General features: G+C 37.9%; 1 protein-coding gene across 3 annotated transcripts in view; it reads right to left on the bottom strand.

Moving 5' to 3' along the window:
- Positions 1 to 17,463, bottom strand: part of LOC124606851 (helicase domino) — a 402,945-nt gene that overhangs the window by 321,793 nt on the left and 63,689 nt on the right. For all 3 annotated transcript variants that reach the window (XM_047138941.1, XM_047138934.1, XM_047138951.1), the window contains one exon: positions 5,460 to 5,662. In XM_047138941.1, the coding sequence (XP_046994897.1) occupies positions 5,460 to 5,662 (203 nt within the window). The remainder of the gene's footprint in view (positions 1 to 5,459; positions 5,663 to 17,463) is intronic.

The raw sequence follows: 17,463 nt of genomic DNA, 5'->3' as shown, positions 1-17,463 counted from the left end.
AAATCTCGAGTGTGTGAAGGCCAATTTACGTCATTCCTCCTGGAGATCAATTTGCCATGGAAAATTTTGTGAACTCGAAAAACAGATGCGTTGGTTGTGTGTGCTGTGGCTCCATCTTGATGAAACCATGTTCTTTGGTTATAACCAGGAAAGTTTTGCAATTCAGGCACCATCTTTTAACATCAACATTGGCACACAATGCTCTGGATTCACTGTAACTGCACGACCTCTCTCATCCTCGGAAAAAGTACAGGCCAATTATCCCTCAAGCCAATGTCGCAGCTCATACATTAACTTTTCTTGAATGAAGAGGTTTCTCATGCTTCTGTTTGGGATTTTCTGCACTCCAGTAGTGGCAATTTTGCTTACTGATGTGACCGTTGAGGTGAAAATGTGTACGTCTGTGAACAAGGTGTTTTAAATGAAGGGCACTCAGCCACATCATTAACAAAATGCAACCTATGTCTGGCATCCTGAGGACTTAATTCTTCCTCCAATTTAAGGTCATTTTGCAGAATTCAATGCAGTGATGATCTAAGCACATTTAAAGAAGTTGCATGCTTAAGAATCAAGAGGTTAGGACTGAAAAGAACACACCGATTTACACTCTCCAATGATTTGCCTGTTCTTGGTTACCTTGACACCCAGATTTTGTTTTGGTCACTGTTGAACCAGTCTCCTCAAATGTTTTCCAGATAAAGGTAACACTCGGAACATTATTTACATTATGCAATCCACAATTACTGCAAAATTTCCTCCATGATATAGTCGCTGAATCACTGTTTTTGTAAAATTCTTGCACACAGAACGTGTGGTCCACTCACAAGAAGTGCTACATATCGACTGAACTACTGAAGGTCAAGCAAGCAATGAATGTATCGCCCCCACTCTACTCCAATTTGTTGCGCATGCACAAAGAGCTCTTCAAACATGAACTGACACCCTGTATACGCAATTTTACATTAAAGCATGTGGAACAGAAACAACAGGAGACAATGTACGTTGACAACTATGAAAGAAGTATATACAGACTGGTTGAATAATTTTCAACAGAAATTTGTGTATATGTAGCAATTCCAATACTCTTAGTTGCAACTTTTTATGTTATATTCCCATTGTGAGGCTGCAAATATGATATCAATGTTTCAGTTAACATGTGTGTGAAAGGTTTCATTTTCGAATAGTAAAGTAAATAAATCACGACTATGTGGCAACCTGAGTGATACAAAACAATGAAACTGTCCGTGTGCCGACATTTTGTGACATATGAATTTTATTATATCTTCAGCGAACTAAAAATTGTTAAACAATAATGAACATCTTTCTCATTTGTGACCTATATTGTTGAGAAATGTAGACATTGCAGTGTCAGTAGAGTAATTGTACATAATTAATCTGATTCTAGCTACATGTGAAAGAAACATTTATTCCTTTGCTAAGATGTGCTACGGAGACTGTGTTTTGCTTGTCTTTCTATACCTAAGATTAAGGTTTGTAAGAACTTTACAGGGAACAACACAATGCACCCAACATTACTGATATAATGCAGTTGCAAATCAGCTTTATTTTTGAAGGTGTTCTCTCTCATAGCAGAAGTCAGTAACAATATAATATTACTCTTTGTTATGAGTTGTATAGAGCTTCAGATTTTCTAATTTCATAAAACAGTATAATACGAAACCACGTCGCACTGCAAGAAATTGCTTGACTGCACTGCCGTCTACCGCAATAATTTAATACTTTCCCCATCATCGCCCTCAGACAGCTTGACGTGGTAGTGGGGGAAGTGTGCAGTCAGATGAGAAGAGGTCCATTCATGTGCCAAGAGCTCCAAATGCATTCAGAGTTCTTAGCCATCCCTGCCTTACATCAAAGCATTTACACAACTGATGTGTGGTGTTAACCCTTTAGCTGCTATGAATTAACTCTTTATGTTCCGCCACTCCCCTGGTGTAGAGGATATTTTTAAACTCATACGTTGGGATTCCCTTAAGTGCTATTGATGCGTTTAAATGCCGACTCTCTTACTGCTGTGGGTAAGTTATTTCCATATCTCAGTGAACCAAAAAAGTTTTGAGTATTTATTGTACAACAAGTGCGCCTCACTGTGTGCTATCAGTTACAAAAAACCTCATTTTGATATCTTGAATTGTTTATGAAACACGATGACTGTTATGATCACATGATTCCCAGTGTGCAAAGAAGGAAATGGGCACATTGTGGACTGTCTGCCGGATATAAAAACAAATAACTCAATAAAAAAATGAGATATCATTCTGCTCTCAATTTTAAACAAAATTTCAATATCTTATCTACACTTCATACACAGTGTTTTTGCCTCTGCAAACTTTTTAAAATATTGTGTAATGATTTAATTAATTTGATGCAGCACAATAAGTATGATGAATAATGAAAATAAATTCAATCGTTTATCGAGTAAAGATACCTTACTGTAAAATTATCAAATGTTTCTTAAATTATTTCACAGCAGCTGGAATGCCACCCTCCAGCACATGTAGCACAACATTAGGCAAGCAGTAAGACAACAAAGCCTCTCTCAACACAGAACATAGAGAGGATTAATAAGAAGCAGCCTGAAATTTTAGTATTTCCTTCTGACAATGTCATTATAAATAAAAAAAGTTTTATAACAAATTCTGCATCACCCAAACACTTTTCCTACGTACATGCAAAAGCTGAGGCATGTATTTTTGATGTATGTCTCTCTTCTCTCCTACTCTTATGAACTGATTTAAAGGCAAGCTAAGGAAGGATTAGTATAACTTTGTGCAACAGCCAATAGCAGCTCCTTGTGACTTAACTGGGGAGAAAGAGTTGGTTTGAGATTATGTGGCTGCTACTTACTAATATTTTCATTTTTTCTCCTTCCTTTGTACCTCAATTTCCTAATATTTAGGTACAATGCTGTTTGCCTAAGTTTACAATTCTCTTATATCTACATACAATTAATCCTTCTCTTCTTTTCTTAGTCCCTACTCCAATTCAACAATTAATTTGATTTCTATGCGTCTAAAATGCCAGTGTTCCTGGTCAATATGAATATTCTCCATACATGTAACTGTGTCACTTGACTACAATCCTATTCTGAGTTCAGGGTCAAACTGAAGGCTGCAAGAAAATTTAAAGACAGACAGAATTCAAAAGGACAATACACCAGCCCCCACACTATCAAGTTAAAAGACACTTGAGATCAAAGTAAAAAAGCAAACAAGCAGACAAAAAACGTCTGCTTGTGTCTGTGTATGTGAGGATGGATGTGTGTCTGTGCACGAGTGCATACCTGTCCTTTTTTCCCCCCTAAGATAAGTCTTCCCGCTCCCGGGATTCGAATGACTCCTTACCCTCTCCCTTAAAACCCACATCCTTTCGTCTTTCCCTCTCCTTCCCTCTTTCCTGATGAAGCAACCGTTGGTTGCGAAAGCTTGAATTTTGTGTGTATGTTTGTGTGTCTATCTACATGCCAGCGCTTAAACTTTGAAGCATTTGCATGCATCACCTTCACAAAACTTTCAAATGCAGTGCCATAGTCAAACAGTAATGATTTAAATGCAAATGTATGAAAATTCTTACAGTGAGTAATAACATTTTAAATATAGAATAGGAACATCCTTTGCTCTTCACAAGTAAAAAATTATGAACTTCACTGAATAACCAAGACAGAACTGACACTCCTTGTCAATATGAGATAGTAATTTAAACAACTGTTATTGTGGTAAATGGATTTATCTTAGGGTTCAAGTCAGGTGTCGTCATGTACCAGCTGAGGTGTCTGAAGTAGAGCGAAAACAAAGAGGAGGAAACCGAAAAAGTGACAATTTTTGTTAAATACTTACACACTATGAAAAGATTACAGCAGAGATTTAATTTTACGAAAAACAGCTGGAACATTATAGAAGCCATCAAAATTGTAGCTAAAGAATACCTTGTACAATACCACATTTACCCCAATGTAAGATGAGTCTTTTTCCCTGAATTCATCACTATAAAAATATAGGGTCATCTTGGAATTGTAGAAAAAGTAAACAAGGGGTCACTTCACATTTGCAGATGAAGCTTTGGTAGCTGCAGCCCTGCACAGATATAATTTGATGACTTCAGAAGGGTGGGATGAAGTGTGGTGGTGGCAGCAGCTTAGCTGAATGTGGGAGGGTCGAGGTAAGAGGGCAGCAAATTTAGTTGTGTTGCCAACCATGAAAATGCATCCTGCATAACGTCTCCTCCCCCCCCCCTCCCCTTTTTAAAATATCTGCCAAGTGTTAACTGCAGTTTGCTTAAATCTAAATGTACTTGGAACTGAATCGACAAATGGATAAATACTCAGCATCAGTAAGCCTATGTATTTCTACAGGAGACAAAGTAATTCTTACACAGGTATGACTTAACACAACACTCGAAACATAGCACAATAAATGAAACTTGGCTTTCAGCGACAGTAAAGGAAATATTGCTAAGCAGCACTGTTAATTTTAAAATTTGGCAATAAATGTAGCAGCACACTGTTAGCCTGAAGTGGATCAGTTTCTGCCGATTTAGAACTAGGGAGCAGAGAAAATAACAGATTGTTGTTATTTAGATAACTTAATGCTGTGTAAGAAAAGTAACGTATATGAACTGATTATGGATGCAAATCACAGCCCTCGCTTGAGAAACATGGATCCACAAGATTGCAGTTGACAACTGGTTCATGCATGCGATATGACTCTAATTTTAAGTTAACAGTTATTCATGAAGCAGAGGCCACAAATAACAATGCAGTAGGAAGAAAATTTGACTTTCGGCAGATCAGATCACGGAAAGTTTCATGAACCGGAGCAGCACATTGTTCAGTATATGGGAGAATAATGCAATTTAGACCTCCCAATTATTCGAGAAATTATTTAAATGAAGCTACTCAAGATGAAGAGGAATTTTACAGCTGCTTGTGTTACAGAACTCAAAGCAAGTGCAAGTTGGAGCATGTCGATGATGAAGAGGGCGGGGCTTTCATTATGATGCAGAACAAAGTAGCTCAGCTACTTCATGTGGCCTTTGATGAAAAACTAGTTGCGTATCAGCACTATTTAATCTATCTCAGGAAACTTGACTGTTTACGGCAGATAATGTTAACTTTTTACGCAGATCTTAAGATACGTTGTATCACTAATAATTTTTCATTAGTCAGAATATATTCAAGACAAAAATTTCTAAAGAAACCTCATCAAAAAATGGAAGATAATTTATATTCAGGGTCATCTTATAGTCTAGTAATCACGGTACATTCTCACACTGTAAAACAAATTTTAATCAACTTCTTTTCAGTGGTAACACATATCCTTTCCTCTAATTAGTTATGAAAGTTGTACTGTTGAAATGGAGGACAATAACAGCTTTTCCATACAGTTAAAGATATGCATATGACGACAAATAAACAGGAATTTTATCAGATATAATAAACGCGCCTTCTTAAATTCTTCATTACTATTGGTGTCTCTGCTCTGGAGGTAATCTTCTGGGAGCTCTTTAAGGAGATCTTCTAATGGTATTTCTGATTCTCTTTTCAACATCTCAATTTCTTCTGAATGATTTTGAGTTTCAGTATCTTCTTCAGCCTTTGCAATAGTTTCCTCATCATCTGTGGAACTCTGGTTTGGTTGAAATTCATCTGCAAAGAATAATAATAATAATAATAATAATAATAATAATAATATTAAAGATCCCAATACCACAACAGATAAATGCAGACTTTGCAAACAACAAATAGAAACAGTAGATCACATCACAAGTGGATGTACAATACTAGCAAACACAGAATACCACAGAAGACATGACAATGTAGCAAAAATAATACATCAACAGCTTGCCGTACAACATAAACTTATAAAACAACACGTTCCCACATACAAGTATGCACCACAAAATGTACTGGAGAATGATGAATACAAATTATACTGGAACAGAACCATTACAACAGATAAAACAACATCACATAACAAACCTGACATCATACTCACCAATAAAAAGAAGAAATTAACACAACTAATAGAAATGTCCATACCCAATACAACAAATATACAAAAGAAAACAGGAGAAAAAATTGAAAAATACATCCAACTGGCTGAGGAAGTCAAGGACATGTGGCATCAGAATAAAGTTGACATTATACCAATTATACTATCAACTACAGGAGTCATACCACACAATATCCACCAGTACATCAATACAATACAGCTACATCCAAACTTATATATACAATTACAGAAATCCGTAATTATTGATACATGTTCAATTACCCGAAAGTTCCTAAATGCAATATAACATATACCATACAGTTAAAAGGAAGTGACGCTTGATCAAGGTCCGCGTCACGACCCATTTTTAACCAGACTTAACGTCTGAGAAAGTAAAGAAATAATAATAACCTTATTTGTCCATAAACTTTACAGTCTTGGACATTGTCAGTTTTTGTACATTTACAAAAATACCATGTCATACATGTAACGCATACACAGGGTGAGGCAGGTAAGTCACAACACCCCTTGTATCTACCCAACCGTAATAGATACAAAGATACCGCTTGGACAGTGAGTTACAGGGACAGGGGCTACTTGAATACATCACATTTCATGTCTGTGCTATTTTTTATTAGGCCACCTTTGTTTTTTTTAAATGGAACCCTACGGTAACATGATGGGCTTAAAAAGACTGTTTCAAACATGTGTATATCATAATATTTAGGCAGATATTTTTTGAGACATATATGTTTTCGTATCATGTTCGTACTTCGAAGCGGTGTTGTCCAATGCGACCTTTCCTGTACACAGTAAATGTCGCAAGTCCGTCCTTACACAAACACGCCCATTTACACGACAATAGTAATATATACAGCGATATTTTGCGCAAAAATTAACTGATGATGTCACACAACTATTATTCAGTTATTTGGCAACTGTGATACCAAAATAGTAGACAACATACAGTATTAAAATACTACAAGATGTTAATACATTTTAAGTAACAGAAATACAAATGTAAATGAAGATGCCCTTACTGGTCACAATTATTTCGTATATATTTGTTTTTTATTTGAAAATATTTACTATTGATCACAATACGAAGCAAGTACACACAAAGATGCAAAATACATACTGTACAAGACACAAAACTTTACTGAAGCATGTGCTCAAAATGCTTCCCCTCTGCTGCAATGCACATTTGTAGTTGCCATTCGAATGATTGGTGAACAGCTGTGAGGGTGTCACGCGAGATATCAGCACATGCTTCAATGATACGTTGCTTCATATCGTCTGGTGTAGTTGGTATTTGAGCACACACTTTATGTTTGATTGCTCCCGACAGAAAAAAATCAAGAGAGGTCAAAACAGGAGATGGGGCTGGTCACTTCACTTCAGCACATCCTCCTATCCAACAATCCGGGAACTTTTCATTTAACAGCTCTGTAGCCACATGGGAAGAGTGAGTAGGACAGCCGTCATGTTGGAACCACATGCACAGACGTGTAGTTAGTGGTAACTCTTCCAGCAAAATGGGCAGAACGTTTCACAGGAACTGTGTATAGTTATTGCCATTTAGTATACCCGGAATGACGTACGGCCCCACAATGACTTTTCCGACGATGCCGCACCACACTTTAATACTCCATGGTTGTTGATGCTGTACCTGTCACACCCAATTAGGGTTCCCTATTGACAAGTAATGCATATGATGCAAATTCACATTACCGGGGTTGGTGGAAGTCGCTTCATCAGTAAAAAGCACCCGCTGAAAAAATGTTGAATCATCTTTTAGGCGCTGCAGAGCAAACCAGCAAAATTCCTGGTGCCGTTAGAAATCCACACCGGAGAGTGCTTGATGTAATGAGAGGTGAAATGGGTGAAATCTATGCCGGTGCAATATGCATAGAACACTTCTTTTACTTATACCACATTCCGAAGCGATAAGTCGCGATGAAACAGTAGGGTCATTATGCGCCAATGCTAGAATGCCCTCTTCATGTACCTCGCCAGTTGCAGTTCTCTGCCTTGTCCTCTGTATGGCATTCCATGATCCCGATTCAAGTAGTTTCTTGCAAATAGTGCAAGAAGCTGGCGCGTAGGTCGCTCACAATCAGGATACAGCTCTCCATATCGCTTTATTGCTCTAACAGTATTTCTTCAGCTTTCACCATACACTAGAAGCATATCTAACTTTTCTTCGTTGGTGTACATGTCTGCTCCAAGAAACTGTGACAGAAATGTGATGTCTCATTACCCCAGCAGCACATTTATACCCTTCTCTCCAGCTACCTCGTGTGTCACCTTGCGGCATTAACGAGAAGCAGGAAAACAACGCTTTCCCTGTTAAGTTCCTCAGTGGTCAACAGGAAAGGTCACATTGGACAACACCACTTCGAAGGACGAACACCATATGAGAACATATGTGTCTCAAAAAACTATTCACCTAAATATTATGATATAGACATATCTGAAACCGTCTTTTTAAGCCCATCATGTTACGCTAAAATTTAACATAGGGTTCCATTTAAACAAAGCAAAGATGGCCTGACATCTCTGTAATAAAAAATAGCACAAACATGAAAAATGTCATGTATTCAAGTAGCCCCTGTCCCTGCAATTCACTGTCCAAATGGCATCTTTGTATCTATTATGGTTGGGGAGATACAAGGGATGTTATGACTTAGCTGCCCCACCCTGTACAACATTTTTCCACCAGACAGTGCAACAAGTTCCTCCCACATGCCCCCCCCCCCCCCCCCCTCAAAAAACACCCACACACACATGTAGTGGAGATAAATAAACAGTGACTGGTAACAGTAAACTTGTTGTTTCATTTAATGTCAATAACATTTATGATAAATCCTAACCTAAAATGTTCGCATTTAAAGCTACTTTTTCAATTTGCCTTTTAACACTTTTGCTACTGTAGACATGTATACATGACCCACTATGCCTTTCTCTAGGTGCTGTGGACTTGTACACAGGCACCGCTTGGGTTCTCCTACAGCGCTATGGACATCTGCATGTGTTCTGAGCTGCCGACCTGTCACTACTGCGGTCAAGTTACTGCATATTTCAGTGAATGAAACAGTTTTGATTACTTATCCTACAACAGATGTGCCTTATTGCCTGCTACCATTTGCAAAAAAAAAAACACCTCATTTCTATACCGTGAACTGTTTATGAAATACAGTGATTGTTATGGCCACATTTTGTGATGCGCAAGGACACAAATGGGCATATTGCGCATGACTGTGCATAGGATATAAAATGCTATAACTCGAGAACAAAATGAGATATTGTTCTGCTCTCAATTTTATATAAGATTTTGTTATCTTATCAACATTTAATTCACTGCAATGTGTGAGCTAAAATCAAACATACACAAAGTTTACACAACGCACTTTTACACCTGCAAGATCTTAAAATTTTGTGCCATGTTTTAGTTAATTTGATGCTGCACAGAAACTATGACATATAACACAAAAGAAATTCAGTCCTTGATTGGGGGACATATCAAAATACAAGAAATGCAGAAATCAAATTTTTTCAACTAATAATTTGTTTGGAATTAGATGATAAGTCAGCAAGTCTCCATGGACACAATTGGGTGTGTTGTGCACAACTGCCTGTCAGATATGAAACCAAATTACTTGAAAATGAAATATCATTCTGCCCTCAATTTTAATTGAAATTTCAAAATCATCCCTACATTTCATTCGCTGCAATGAACGAGCAAGAATCAACCATACGCAAAGTTTACACAATGCATTTCTACCTTTGCAAACTCTTTAAAACTGCAAACAATGTTTTACCTAATTTGATACAGCATAGTAAATATGACTAATAATGAAAATTTTCAGTTCTTTATCAGGTGTAGGTATCAGACTGCAAAAAACAATTTTTTTTCACTCAATAGTTTTCAAAATAACAGATGATAAGTATTTCACATTGACCAGAACACTGTCTTTCAGCATGTTGTTGTTGTTGTCTTCAGTCCTGAGACTGGTTTGATGCAGCTCTCCATGCTACTCTATCCTGTGCAAGCTGCTTCATCTCCCAGTACCTACTGCAACCTACATCCTTATGAATCTGCTTAGTGTATTCATCTCTTGGTCTCCCTCTATGATCTTTACCCTCCATGCTGCCCTCCAATACTAAATTGGTGATCCCTCCATGTCTCAGAACATGTCCTACCAACCGATCCCTTCTTCTAGTCAAGTTGTGCCACGAGCAATTTTTCTCCCCAATTCTATTCAATACCTCCTCATTAGTTATCTGATCTACCCATCTAATCTTCGGCATTCTTCTATAGCACCACATTTCAAAAGCTTCTATTCTCTTCTTGTCTAAACTATTTATCGTACACGTTTCACTCCCATACATGGCTACACTCCATACAAACACTTTCAGAAACGACTTCCTGACATTTAAATCTGTACTCGATGTTAACAAATTTTTCTTCTTCAGAAACGCTTTCCTTGCCATTGCTAGTCTACATTTTATATCCTCTCTACTTAGACCATCATCAGTTATTTTGCTCCCCAAATAGCAAAACTCCTTTACTACTTTAAGTGTCTCATTTCCTAATCTAATTCCCTCAGCATCACCCGACTTAATTTGACTACATTCCATTATACTTGTTTTGGTTTTGTTGATGTTCATCTTATATCCTCCTTTCAAGACACTGTCCATTCCGTTCAACTGCTCTTGCAAGTCCTTTGCTGTCTCTGACAGAATTACAATGCCATTGGCGAACTTCAAAGTTTTATTTCTTCTCCATGGATTTTAATACCTACTCAGAACTTTTCTTTTGTTTCCTTTATTGCTTGCTCAATATACAGATTGAATAACATCGGGGATAGGCTACAACCCTGTCTCACTCCCTTCCCAACCACTGCTTCCCTTTCGTGTCCCTCGACTCTTATAACTGCCATCTGCTTTCTGTACAAATTGTAAATAGCCTTTCGCTCCCTGTATTTTACCCCTGCCACCTTCAGAATTTGAAAGAGAGTATTCCAGTCAACATTGTCAAAAGCTTTCTCTAAGTCTACAAATGCTAGGAACGTAGGTTTGCCTTTCATTAATCCATTTTCTAAGATAAGTCGTAGGGTGATTATTGCCTCACGTGTTCCGATATTTCTTCGGAATCCAAACTGATCTTCCCCGAGGTCGGCTTCTACCAGTTTTTCCATTCGTCTGTAAAGAATTCGTGTTAGTATTTTGCAGCCGTGACTTATTAAACTGACAGTTCGGTAATGTTGTCTACTCCCGGAGCTTTGTTGCGACTCAGGTCTTTCAGTGCTCAGTCAAACTCTTCACGCAGTATCATATCTCCCATTTCATCTTCATCTACATCCTCTTCCATTTCCATATTATTGTCCTCAAGTACGTCGCTCTTGTATAGACCCTCTATATACTCCTTCCACCATACTGCTTTCCCTTCTTTGCTTAGAACCGGGTTTCCATCTGAGCTCTTGATATTCATACAAGTGGTTCTCTTCTCTCCAAAGGTCTCTTTAATTTTCCTGTTGGCAGTATCTATCTTACCCCTAGTGAGATAAGCCTCTACATCCTTACATTTGTCCTCTAGCCATCCCTGCTTAGCCATTTTGCACTTCCTGTCGATCTCATTTTTGAGACGTTTGTATTCCTTTTTGCCTGCTTCATTTACTGCATTTTTATATTTTCTCCTTCCATCAATTAAATTCAATATTTCTTCTGTTACCCAAGGATTTCTACTAGCCCTTGTCTTTTTACCTACTTGATCCTCTGCTGCCTTCACCACTTCACCCCTCAAAGCTACCCATTCTTCTTCTACTGTATTTCCTTCCCTCGTTCTTGCCAATTGTTCCCTCATGCTCTCCCTGAAACTCTGTACAACCTCTGGTTTAGTCAGTTTATCCAGGCCCATCTCCTTAAATTTCCACCTTTTTGCAGTTTCTTCAGTTTTAATCTGCAGTTCATAACCAATAGATTGTGGTCAGTGTCCACATCTGCCCCTGGGAATGTCTTACAATTTAAAACCTGGTTCCTAAATCTCTGTCTTACCATTATATAATCTATCTGAAACCTGTCAGTATCTCCAGGCTTCTTCCATGTATACAATCTCCTTTTATGATTCTTGAACCAAGTGTTAGCTATGATTAGGTTGTGCTCTGTGCAAAATTCCACCAGGCGGCTTCCTCTTTCGTTTCTTACCCCCAATCCATATTCACCCACTATGTTTCCTTCTCTCCCTCTTCCTACTGACAAATTCCAGTCATCCATGAGTATTAAATTTTCATCTCCCTTCACTATCTGAATAATTTCTTTTATTTCATCATACATTTCTTCAATTTCTTCGTCATCTGCAGAGCTAGTAGGCATATAAACTTGTACTACTGTGGTAAGCGTGGGCTTCGTACCTATCTTGGCCACAATAATGCGTTCACTATGCTGTTTGTAGTAGCTTACCCACATTCCTATTTTCCTGTTCATTATTAAACCTACTCCTGCATTACCCCTATTTGATTTTGTGTTTATAACCCTGTAGTCACCTGACCAGAAGTCTTATTCCTCCTGCCACTGAACTTCACTAATTCCCACTATATCTAACTTTAACCTATCCATTTCCCTTTTTTAATTTTCTAACCTACCTGCCCGATTAAGGGATCTGACATTCCACACTCCGATCCGTAGAACGCCACTTTTCTTTCTCCTGATAACGACATCCTCTTGAGTAGTCCCCGCCCGGAGATCCGAATGGGGGACTATTTTACCTCCGGGTCTTTCAGCATAGGCACTACCTTATGGTAAGCTGTGCAGCCACAACAAATGCCACCTTCAACACGGAACGCAGGGAGTACAGTTGTAGCAGTGAAAATGTTAAAAGGAATTCCATGGACCTGTTTTACACAGGGTGTCTCTAAAGTCACTAACCATTTCCATGAAAACACAATTTTTTTTTCTCTCTGCAGATACTGGTACCTTTTGCATAGAATGGGTTGCCATTGTTTGTGCATGGCTACACAGATTGTCATACGAAGACACCAGAGCAGAATTTACCCATAGATTCCACAAACCAGCCCCATCAAGGGTACGCATGTCTGCTTGTGAACAAATTTAATCGTACTGGCAATGTGTATGATGAGGCACGTCATGGACAACCACGCGTATCGGCAGAAATAGTGCATCAGGTTCAAATTGCCAGTGACAGGAGTCCGAAGGCATCAACTCGACACCTATTTAGGGAATTGAATGTCCCTTGCAACGCAGTGTGGAAAATCCTGTCCTCACTCTATGAAAACATCCTTATCATATACAGTTTCTGCATTATCTTGAGGACGAGGGTTTCATCTGTCGTCGATGTTTTTGGGAAAGTGTACAGGCAAAACAGCCGAATATGGGCATACGAAGAATCACATGAGCTACTGGAGTGGGAACATGATACAACAAAGGTCAATGTTTGGTTGGGTATGACAAAAGCAAAACTGTACGGCCCATTTTTCTTTGCTGGAGGCCAATAGCAGGTAACAGCTACCTTGACATGTTAGAACTGTTTCTCAAACTGCAGCTTCAGGATGATTGTGTACAGGATACAGTTTTGTCTAAGCAAGATGATGCACCACCACATTTTGCACACATTGTCTGTGATTACCTGAACAGAACCTTTCCAAGGAGGTGGATAGGCAGGTACAGTTTTGTTTCAGCAAGAAGGTGCACCTTCAAATTTTGCACACATCATCTGTGATTACCTGAACAGAACCTTTCCAGGGAGGTGGATAGGCAGAGGGTCAACTCAGCTGTGGACTGCCCCTTGTCTGGACCTTACCCCTTCAGCCTTTTTGGTATGAGCATAAATCAAGTCCAAAATGTACACTACCAAAGTGAATGGTCTGCCTGATCCAAGGATTCGTATTAGGGAAGCAGCATGCCACATTACAGTCGAAATGTTAAGGTCTACATTTTGTTCCACTACTAAAAGATGGAGTATGTAGTGTAGATGGCGTTCATGTAGAAGGGCAGCACAACATGGGTAAAACTTCACAATAAAATTGATTTTTCAATCACTACTGAAATGGATAGTGACTTTAGACACACACGTTTTTATTTGACACACTATTTTAGAACTGTCCTTAAAGTGGACTGTGATCTGTAGCTCTCTTATTAGTCAGTACCCCACAACAATCACATCTGATTCCTGTATTGTAATTATGAATTACCTATTCATTACATGCAGTTCATTGTTTTCTTTTAGAAAGAGAAAAGTCTTAAGAATATACAATGAATACAGTTAATAAATTATAATTTTTGAAGTAGTCCCTAAAGGATTGTCTTTTACTTAAATTGGCAATTATCTTCACTGCTCTTTTGAAGCCTGAATATCCTATCCATGTAGACTGTGGGTGCCACACCACAAATTTCAACTGCATATTGCAAATGCAAGTGAATTAATTCATAGTACACTTGTTTAAGGACAGGAGTATTTATTATATTTGAGAGATGTTTTAGTAAGTAAATACTGCAGCTAATCTTTTTACAGATATAGCTGATACAATCCATCCACGTACAATGCTCATCCATCACAATGCCTAAAAACTTATGTTTATCGGATGTAAGACAGTGATTAAGTACGAGATTGGTTATGATTCAGAAAGAACTCTGTTTCAACAGTCTTGTCTTATTCAATGTACATTTATTCATTGTTAGGTGTTCTGTGATCAGTTCAGAGTTCTCTTTATTGCTTTGTAATGCTAGCTGATTAGTATGTCCCAGCTAATAAATGATGTATCGTCAGCATAGTTCGGTAACTTGCGAGTTTTGTGGCTGTGTTATGTCAGTAATGTATACAATAAACAACAGAAGAATACTTCCCTCCCTGTTGGGCACCACAGTTGATACTTTCGTATGGTCATTTTACTGTTAGAATTTTACTTTCATTCTTGTAACACGGTTTAGTTAACTTTTATCTCAGAGATAAGAACTTATGAAGTTCAGTGCTACTCCTATTAGACACCAAGTTTCTAATTTGGGTAAAAGTACTGAATGATTTAAGAATCAAAGGCCTTAGGCAAATCCAGAAAGGCCCCAATGACTGTTACCTTTATCCAGTCCATTTAGCAGTTTGTGGAAAAAAGTTATCACTGCTTTTACACTAAACTCTCACCAATACAACTCTCAGTAGTCTGGCCTCTAAGTAATCCAACACACTTACAGCTTCTAGTCGTTCAACCTGAAATGACACCTACAATAATGAAATTTTGTCCGCCACAATGTTGTTAGTTGATTATAATTGTCAACACTCCTGTACACTCTGAAATTATTGCTTTCCTTACGGATCATTATCATGACTTCTAAAGAGAAACAAGTTATGCTTGACCTCAAGCATAAACTCGAAATTAGTTATAAACTGAATTGAGGTTCTTCGCATAAAACCATTGTTTCTGGCAACAGTGTTGGACAAGCACTACTTACGACCAAACTTCAGCAGAAAAGAAGTTATCGTAAACTCACAGGGAAGTTACAATGAAACTGATGAGGAAGAGGACATAGGAGCAGACAACATGAGGATATCTCAAACTGCTGGTGCTGAAGCTGGAGACATCTTCCTGGAATACATTATGCAGCAAACAGAAACATGGCAGGACCTATGAAATGCTTGTAAAGCCGCTTTGTGATAAAGCATACTACCGCTGCATATCATCATGGTGACAACTATAACTTTGGGACATGCTTCATTATGAATGTCAATTGATACTAATATGCATATACACACCCAAGAACTAAGTTTTCTATAAAAATGAATGTATCTTTTAATTTGATAAAGTACAATCCCTGTGTTTATACTAAATTTTAGACATTCTAACAGCCCGGCACTTTTGCTAATCCGGCACCCATATGTGAGAGGAATGGCCGGTTTAGCTAGAGTCTAGTGTATTTTGAATCTGTCTTTTCAGAACCTGTGCTGCGAGATGTTTAATGAGATGTATTTACAGAAGAAAGATTTCCTTTTTCTAGAATTATTCTTCCAAGAAACTTGCCAAGTGCTGAAGACAATGAAACTGGCCTGTAATTATTTATGTCAGTGGTTGCTTTCTTTCTATACATTGGTTGTATCTCAGAAAGTTTAAAAGCTCAGAAAAGGGCATTTAGCCAATTGAGCTGTTTATTAAATGTGTTATTGGTTTTATTAATTCGTTTTTGCATTCTCTAAGTAATGTAGATGATATGTCATCCCAGCCACTAGATGTTTTTACTATGAGTTTTGAGATTATTTTTGTTATCTCATATTGTGTTACACTCCTAATGGAAAATGAATCACTCATTTTGACTGAGTTTATTTTTAGTGCTGGTTCAATTTCTTCTTCATACACCTGAAAGCCTCACACAATGTTTGGCTCACTCACCAACATTCCATTTTCTACTAGTGCTATATTACAACATCTCGATTCTCTTTATTTTCACATTCTTTGTTTACTAAATTCCAAGGCGTTTTACTAACATTATTGGATTCACTTATCTCTTCAGTGTAACAGTGTGCTCTTAGAAGCATCAGAGATTTCCTGTAAGTTTTTCTGTTGTTTTTATACTGTATTAGGAAGTATCTCTGAATAGCACATACAGGACTTTCATATTTTTCTTTAATTTGCAGACTTCTGGAGGAATTTATATTCTTTGTGTACTCTCTAGTTATTTTTTACTATTGGACGCAAGTCAACTGTCTGGCACATTCTATGCAAAGATCTGTTTGTAAAACCATACCAGCTGCAGTTGTTACTAACATGGACTACTTGGGACAATGAAATTCGTTCCGACTTTTGTAATGACTTGCAGTAAATATTGGAGGAAGATGGTTTTTCACAGGATTTACATTTCAGTGATGAAGCCACATTTCACATATCTGGAAAGGTGGGCACAGAACATCCACAACAGATTGTGAAACCCTTTCTTGATTCAACTAAGAAGACAAAGTAAATATTCCAGATTTTGAATCAAAAACAGCTGCCAATATGAGTAACATAAAAGTAGATACCCTCTGAGGACTGAAGTAGCTTAAATCACTAAACAAAAGCAAGTCCTCTGGTACAGATTGTATAACAGTTAGGTTCCTTGAGTATCTCATACAATAGCTCCATATTTAACAATCATATACAACCGTTTGCTTGACGAAAGATCCGTACCCAAAAGACTGGAAAGTTGCACAGGTCACACCAATATTCAAAAAAGGTAGTAGGAGTAACCCACTAAATTACAGGCCAATATCATTAACATCGATATGCAGCAGGATTTTGGAACATATATTGCGTTCGAACATTATGAATTACCTTGAAGAAAATGGTCTATTGACACACAGTCAACAAGGATTCAGAAAGCATCATTATATAGTCTCGCTTATGTGACTGGATTCGTGATTCCTGTCAGAGAGGTCATAGTATATGTAGCAACTGACAAAAAGGCATTGAGTAAA

This window comes from Schistocerca americana, chromosome 1, assembly GCF_021461395.2.
Source record: "Schistocerca americana isolate TAMUIC-IGC-003095 chromosome 1, iqSchAmer2.1, whole genome shotgun sequence".
NCBI classification, from domain to species: domain Eukaryota; kingdom Metazoa; phylum Arthropoda; class Insecta; order Orthoptera; family Acrididae; genus Schistocerca; species Schistocerca americana.
The sequence above is the reverse complement of the archived record's forward strand: the minus strand, read 5'-3'. Positions and strand labels throughout refer to the sequence as shown.